This window comes from Centruroides sculpturatus, unplaced genomic scaffold (genome assembly GCF_000671375.1).
Source record: "Centruroides sculpturatus isolate CEXI.00-Female unplaced genomic scaffold, Cexi_2.0 scaffold813, whole genome shotgun sequence".
Lineage (NCBI taxonomy): Eukaryota > Metazoa > Arthropoda > Arachnida > Scorpiones > Buthidae > Centruroides > Centruroides sculpturatus.
This window is the reverse complement of record NW_019385070.1, coordinates 155,462-163,296: the sequence shown is the minus strand read 5'-3', so window position 1 is coordinate 163,296 and position 7,835 is coordinate 155,462. Positions and strand designations below refer to the sequence as shown.

At 29.4% G+C, this 7,835-nt stretch overlaps 1 protein-coding gene across 1 annotated transcript in view; it reads left to right on the top strand.

Annotated features, from left to right (window-relative positions):
• The window catches only part of LOC111634209 (putative uncharacterized protein DDB_G0282133), an 86,449-nt gene that overhangs the window by 31,889 nt on the left and 46,725 nt on the right, over positions 1 to 7,835 (top strand). Inside the window, exons 4-5 of the mRNA XM_023378928.1 lie at positions 1,074 to 1,176; positions 1,432 to 1,545. Of these exons, the coding sequence (XP_023234696.1) occupies positions 1,074 to 1,176; positions 1,432 to 1,545 (217 nt within the window). The remainder of the gene's footprint in view (positions 1 to 1,073; positions 1,177 to 1,431; positions 1,546 to 7,835) is intronic.

Genomic DNA, 7,835 nt, shown 5'->3' with positions numbered 1-7,835 from the left:
GTTTAAAGCACATAAAATCATATTAAAATATATACATTTACAAGTATGTATTGTATTTACAGTACATGCATTCGTAAATTTAGATTACTTTTTTCTGTACTATATTAAAAACTAAAATTTATTTGTTTGTAAGCTTAAAATATATCCTTATTAATTATATATTATTAAAATGCATTAATAAATAAAATACAGAACCGGAAATGGTAATTTATGGTTTAGCCTAGTGACAAGTAGATTCGAAGACAAGTAAATTCGACTTACGTCGTTTTCCTGGAACCAATTATCGACGTAAGGCGAGGTATACCTGTATATATAAAAAAAAACTATATTACATACAAATGTACAAACAAATAAAAACCCAGCAAAGTGGGTCCTTGCAGCTAGTATTAAAATAAAAATTTGTAAATTGTATTTATTAAAATTCGAAAAATTTATAATAAAACTAATTTTTTGTTAAGGTGATACAAATTTATCATCAGTTGTTTAACTGATGATAAATTTGTATGAATTAATAAATTGGTTTCAGTTAATTTGCATTTTAAAAGGTATGTTTTCAAAAATTTTATTCATTCAAATAGAATTTTTTTGAACAAATAAACTTAAAATATGCATCAAGAAGCTTATCATAAATGAAAAAAATAATTAAAAAGTATATACATTAGAGGACATGTATTATCTGTGTTTAAAAATAGTACAGACACATGCTGTTTATAAAATATGTTTTAAAAAATATTAAAACTAATAAAGAAATAAATTTATATTAATGTTTTACTGCATTCTCAGTAAGAATGCGGAAAATATTTCAGGATATATTAAATGAAGATTTAATGCTTAGATAATAAGTTCACTATCATTTTTAAATATCTTGTTAAAAATTTTATTGTTTAGTTGAAAGTTTGATGATGATAAATCTCTCATTGAGAATTTGCAAATGAGAAATTCCTTCCTTGTATCTAATAAAAATGTTTATTTTTATTAAAGTTTTTAGCTTTTTTTTAATATATTACAGATACCAATTATTTTTAAGTATTTCAAAATTATCTTATTTTTTAATATTTATTAACTAAAACCAGGTCTTCCCCACAATGGCCATCAAATCAAACTGGTGCAACATATTCTGAACCTAGTGCAACAACTGGAAATGTGAAAATGTACAACATTCAACAAACACAACCAGTAAGTTATGAATTTTATTGAATAAGTAAACTTTATTTATTTAAATGAAACTTTATTGGCTTACAAGGATTGTATAAATATACAATATACAATCCTAATTTAGCTAATGTCTTTATCAGAACTTCATAAAAGAAATTTAATATTATTATTTAAGATAGATAAAAAAAAATACTTACCTTGAATGCTATTAACAATTAAAAAAGTACTAAAATATAAAATAAGAAAGATTTTACTATTAAATAATTTCTTTTTCAGCATAATTTACCAGGAACCATATCACAATGGGATCAGCCATCTCAGGGAAATAATACTTTATTACAGTCTGTACCAGCTCAAACTCCAATATCACATCAATCAGACTCCTGGCAGGTAATACAATATCTTTTAAAGGAGTATGAAGTATTAACTAATGATGAATGATGATTTGAATTTCTTACATAAATGTTTATTTAATTATATGATAAGAATATTAACTAATATTAGTATAAATGCTAAATTGAAAATTAAGGAATAACTAAAATTAATAAAATAGAAGTACATATTGAACTTATAGTATAATAAATTCTTAATTGTAATATTTACAATTTACAGTAATGGTCAGAGATTACATCACCTATGATATGATATACACTGTATATCAAAAAGTATTCAACAGTTGTGCAAAGTAGCATATGTAAGCTATGATTGTGAGTTTAGTAACTGGGACTTAACACAACTCTGACAAAACTGTTGACAAATGCTGTTTCAATAACTTGCTATTCACAGCAACCAAAAAGATTGACAGCATAATATTAACAGTTTTCTTGTTGAATGGGATCTCAATATTTTGTAGGGCTACCTTAAGCCTTAATAACAGCTTTGCAACACTGTAGCACAGAGTGGACAAGTTTCTTACATTATTTTATACCAAGTCTGTAATAGTCCTGTAGTTGCTATTTATTTCAGGCCTATTCTCTGCAGTTTTTGTGCCCATGATATGCTATCAGTTCTAAATAGTGTTAATCAGGACTGTTGTTTGGCTAGCTTAGTCATCTTTTCTGAACCTACAAAAATAATTTTTTTCTAAACAATAATTTCTTTCAGTTTAAGTAACAATAATGTTTATAAATTGTAGAGAAAACACATTTATCTGAGCATTTTAGCTGCTGTCTTGACTAAGAGTTGTCTTGGACAATGTAGTATTTTGTTCCACAAAATTGTTTTTTAATTATTGGAATCAGCATGATAGGTAAGATATTTTTGTAACACTGCATTTTTAGATTTATAGTGTAGTCTGCTTTACTGGATATACATCCTCATATTGTTTGACTTACTGAAAACTTTAATGTTTTACCTCAAGCAATCCCTATTATAGACCTTGCTTTCTTACACCTAATGTAGGGTTTTCCATTAGATTTGATGCAAAATAAATTTGGATTTGTTCAAAAAAATAACAATCTTATATGTCAATGTACCTATCCATATTCTGTTTATCCAGATAAGTTGCTGTCATCTTATTTATCATCAGTAATAGCTTTTCACTTGAACAGCAGTTCATATTGCAAGGTCAAGTCATACAGTTTAAGCATTCACTTTTAAGCCTATCTGCTCTTCTCACTTTACCTTCAGCTTAGAAGAACTAGCACACTGCTAGTTCTTCCAAGTGTGTGCTGTAGTAGGCTGAGATGCTTCAACATCATATCCTAATATGGCATAATCACACTATGATTCAGTCTTTTCTTTTCATGTTCTTGTCTCCTTTATAACAAATATACATAGTTGATTGATGACCATGCATGTACTTTACTATTTCATGACAGGATAAACCTTCACCATTCAAGGCAACAATTTTGGACTTTTATGTGGTGTTAACTGTTAAAAATTTTTCATTTTGTTTATAAAAGTGCACTACCTTCACACAGGTTTTTATACCAGTGGATGATATAATCACTGGAGTAAACTTTGTCAGCTAATGAAAATGATTCTTATCTTTATGATATCATGGAAGATGCATTCTTCACAATTTCTTTAGTGTCTGCAACAAAATGATACTTTAATTTTTGAGCTGCAGTTTGAAAAAAAATTGTTGACTTATAAATTCCCACTGTTGTCCATCCAGCTGAGGATCCAAGTGTCTCAATTCAATGTGCATTGAACCATAGTACAAGTTTAACTCAGGTTATTACAGCATTGTGCATCAATTCTGTATGCTTATCTCTCCCATATCAACTTACTTATGATAACAGCACTAGCCTGTCTGGCTAATTCACTCACACTTTTAATTAATGTTATTAGGTGACTTAGTTTAACAATATGTATATTTGATATACACTTGTGAGCACTATGTTGGCTTCTTTATTTCTAGACTTATTACACTGTCTCTGGACACAAGATCAGTCTTAGAAAATCAATTTATTTTCCCAAAACAGTATGCATTTTGGACCTAAAGTTCCTCATCATCATCTTACAAATAGTTATGAAATTAACATATCCACATCTATGAAATGAACAATATTTGGTAAAATATCAATAGAAGATCCAATCATTATTTATATAAAATTAAATGTGCTGATTAGGTATTGCAATTGCTGGATCCAGCACATTTTTCGGCCTGTTGGATCCAGTGCTGCTGATCTACAAATACTCAATTAACTTTCTAAATAATGGCGCAAAAGTCTACGTTGTTGACCTTGCCGCTTTGCTATGTGCGCTATCGCTTGGCGGCGAGAGCGATGTTGCCGTTCAGTGCGGCATGTGCTACACCCCCTCTCTACACTGCGCCGCCTGCCCTTTTACCTCTGCTGATCTGATTGCCAGTTGACTTTCTGCTCTTGCTAAATAAAGTGTCTTCGCACTAAATAAAATAAGTAACTCCTATCCTAGTCCTGGTGCATAATTCTAATTTATGGTTGATTGTGACATCAATGAATCACATGACGGAACGATTGCAGTTTAAACTGGCCGTAGAAGCTCTCTGCGGAAGAGTCGAGTTTGATAACTGCTGACACAACCCTGAAATTTGTCTTAGACAAACTTAAAAAGCCAGGACACAATCTTGAGTGCCAACCTTTCCGAGGCACTCCACAAAAGAATCGGAGAACGGCGTCTTACCGAGGTCACAGGGATGCTGATTTACATACAGAACCCAAAGAAGTATGACCAAAAAGTTAGAAAGCTTTATCTTTCACATGCCGTAAAAAATGTAATGCACCAGGAGATGAAAAATATGCTGAATCGTGTAAATACATGTGTAGTGGAAACAGCAGCAATGGCAGAGTATATTACGGAGGTGGAAAACGATGATCCAGATAACCCAAATTTCCTGAATTTCACATTGGAACAAGAATTAGAGATCCAACTAAAGCGTGAGAAAGAAAACTTCATGAAATGGAAAGGAATTAGTACAGAGAAGGATTATGATAAGTTATTAAAAAAGTAAATGGCTGTTTATGAAAGTGAGGGAGTCAGAGCTGAAAACTTATCTTTGATTTATCATTATTTGATGACACTGAAACCAACTAGTATAGAAGCAGAAAAGGCCTTATATAGGGTGGGATATATATGCAGTTCATAAGAAATAGGTTGGGAGACAACACCATCAATAAATACCATTTGTTTCTTGAGATCCTACTTTTAGAAAAGTCAAAAAAATAACAGAAGTGATTGATTTAATTTTATTTAATCCTTTAAAATACCTTATTCAAGACAAGACTAATATTTTATAACTTCTACTCTAATTTTATTAAGTAAGAGTTTTTAACTTTTATTCTATAAGTGGTTAGTGGGCTAGGCTAGGCAATTTTATTGTGAAAATTAGTGAGAAACTGAGACTACCTAGTTAGTTAATTAAATTAATGAGTATCAGTATCTTAGATATATGATGATATGAATGTACGTGATTCATGATTATGATGATAATAACTAACTACTAGACTACTACTAATTACTTACTCACTACTTTATTAACACTAATAATTAATTAAATTATAAATAACTACAAACTGATATGTAGAGCCTATATAAGAAAACTGGTAAGACTGATAGCCACTTAGCCACTGATTATCCGTCCTTACATTATTATAATATAATATATTAATATAAATTAATTAGTAGAATTACCTTTGCTATTATTTAACTTAAAGNCGAGGTTGTTTTTTGTCCTTCAAGTGTCCATTATAGAGAGGTTTATATATATATATATATATATGTAGAATACACATTAGAAAATTATAAGATATGTTTAGATATGAACGCTTCAGCATACGAAATTTTCAGGATATGACATGAAATTTGAACATATTTTTGCTCCACAGTATGAACAAACACTCACCATATGACGTTACATTAGTTCACAGAGTACCACCATGATCACATGTTCCTTCTGTTCATCGGTCTCAGTCTGCATGTTTGCTTCGTCGTGGAAAGATCTCACTCGATAAAGGAAATCTTGAGATATTATCAGAAAGTGACTGATTTTATTGAAGAGAAACATCCCGAAAAGGTTCACACTGGCCGTATTGCTGCTCAGTTTAATGACATTTGCTTAAGTCATTTTAGAAACATTTTAAAAAGTAGGCAAAGTAGGCTCTTTGGATAGATATTTTACCAAGTGACTTCTATCCAATGAAAATGCTGGAGGAAATGAAGGAAAGAAAGCAAAAAGCAGTGAATTAAAAAATATATATGTATAAAACAGAAAGATAAAAAAATTAGTGTTAAGTTATTGTTACATTGTGTTATGTAAGTTAAGTTTTAGTATCATTTCCCTTCTCCCTCTCTGCCATCAGTTTGCACCTCCACCGTCATCTATCCTCAAAAGTAAAGTGCAAATAAAATTACATTTTTAAATCAGTTATTATTCTATTATGGTTATTTATACATTTACAACTACAAAATGCATTTGTCAGTGTTTCCCTTACTAAAGTTATTTTTTCAATGTACTACTTAGCTTTAATTTGAGTGTTTTTTTCGTGTTGGAACGGATTATTTGGTTTTACATGTAATCATATGGGGTAAAATGATTCACCTTACAACATTTTCATGATACAATATCAGTTTAGGAATGGATTAATTTTGTATCCTGAGATCTACTGTATTTAAAATTTCCAACATTTTTACAAGAAATTTGAGATGATAAAAGAAATTAAAATGTAATATGTAACAACATACTGTTTTGTCTATTTTTTTTTAATGACTTTGACATTGACATTACAAGAAGAGACACCTGTCTCCTCTCACCAGTAAAAATTTGAATTTTGTCTGTTTTTGACCCAAATACTCATTAGAGATTTCAAGAACTGTTTAAAAATATCTATAGGATCCTAATTGTGCTTTTCATTCAACTTGATTTTCATTAATATCTGGAAATTTATAATATTAAAATATACAGAAATTAAATGTTTTGAGAAAACTTATGAACAAGTAATTACAACTGATCATGAAACTATATACTAAAAGCTAAAGAGAAAAATTTAACTTTAAAATAACCTGACTGCATTTCAGTTTATTAGGCTGAGATGAATAGGAAGTTCAAAGTATTCTCTACTGATGTACAAATTTTATTATTAAATAATTTTTTCAATATTTTCGTATTAGTAAAATATTTGTATTTATAATTAAAATTAATATTTTAGAAATATTTTAATATGCCATTTTAAATTATCTTTTCAGAACATGAACATGCTGAGAATTTAATGTAAGTTGATTATCTTATAAATATAGTTTAGTTGATTATTTTATAAATATAAATTTATTTCTCATTAGTACATAATTGGTGTTCAGCATTATATTTTAACATATTTTAGTGGTCAGGAACAGATTAATCCATTTTATATTGTTTCTTATGGGAAAATTTGTTTTGTGTTTAGAACAACTTTGAGGAATAAATTAAGATGAATTGCCAGTTACTCTACTTGGACAGAAGTCCAAGTAGTGTAACTGGCAATGCATTTGCTTGGTAAGCTGCAGTTGCCAGTTTAAGTCCTGTGCTGGGCCTATTCTTTCTTCCAGAACCTTCTAATTGAATTAATAAACATTAATTTAATTATAATTATTAAATTTAATATGATATGGTGCTTAATGCCTACTTCTAGGCTAAATTTAGTATTTAATTGTTAATAGTCAGATGTAATCCAGCAATTGTTTGGCTTTAAAAATACATAGTTTCAATTAAAATGGCTGATATATACACATTAAAAATACTTGAAAAAATCTTTTTAATGTGTATATACTATCAACCATTTTAATTGAAACTATGTTTTAAAGATGAAGTTTAAAGCATCTATATATCTATATCTATATATATATATAAAAATGGACATGTATGTCCCTATATTTCACTTTTCCGTCAAAACTACACATCGCACGTGAATGGTGTTTGTATGTGGTAGTAGCCCCAAGTCTCCATTCGTGCACCAGGGGGGTTGCGTCTCGATAACTATAAGGGTGTGGGAGATATGAGGCTGAAAGTGGTTTTCTATTTCGAATGTTTTGTTCGAATTTAATTCAAACAAATTCGAACAATATTCGAATTAAATTTGAACATAAAATTTGAATATTGGTTCGATTATAGAACGATTGTAAACGTTCCAGAAACGTTGAAAATAGTTCGTTTGACTAAACATAAAAATTCTCTAATTAGTCTGGAAACGGGGGACCTAATTCTTGCATTCTGTGAAAAC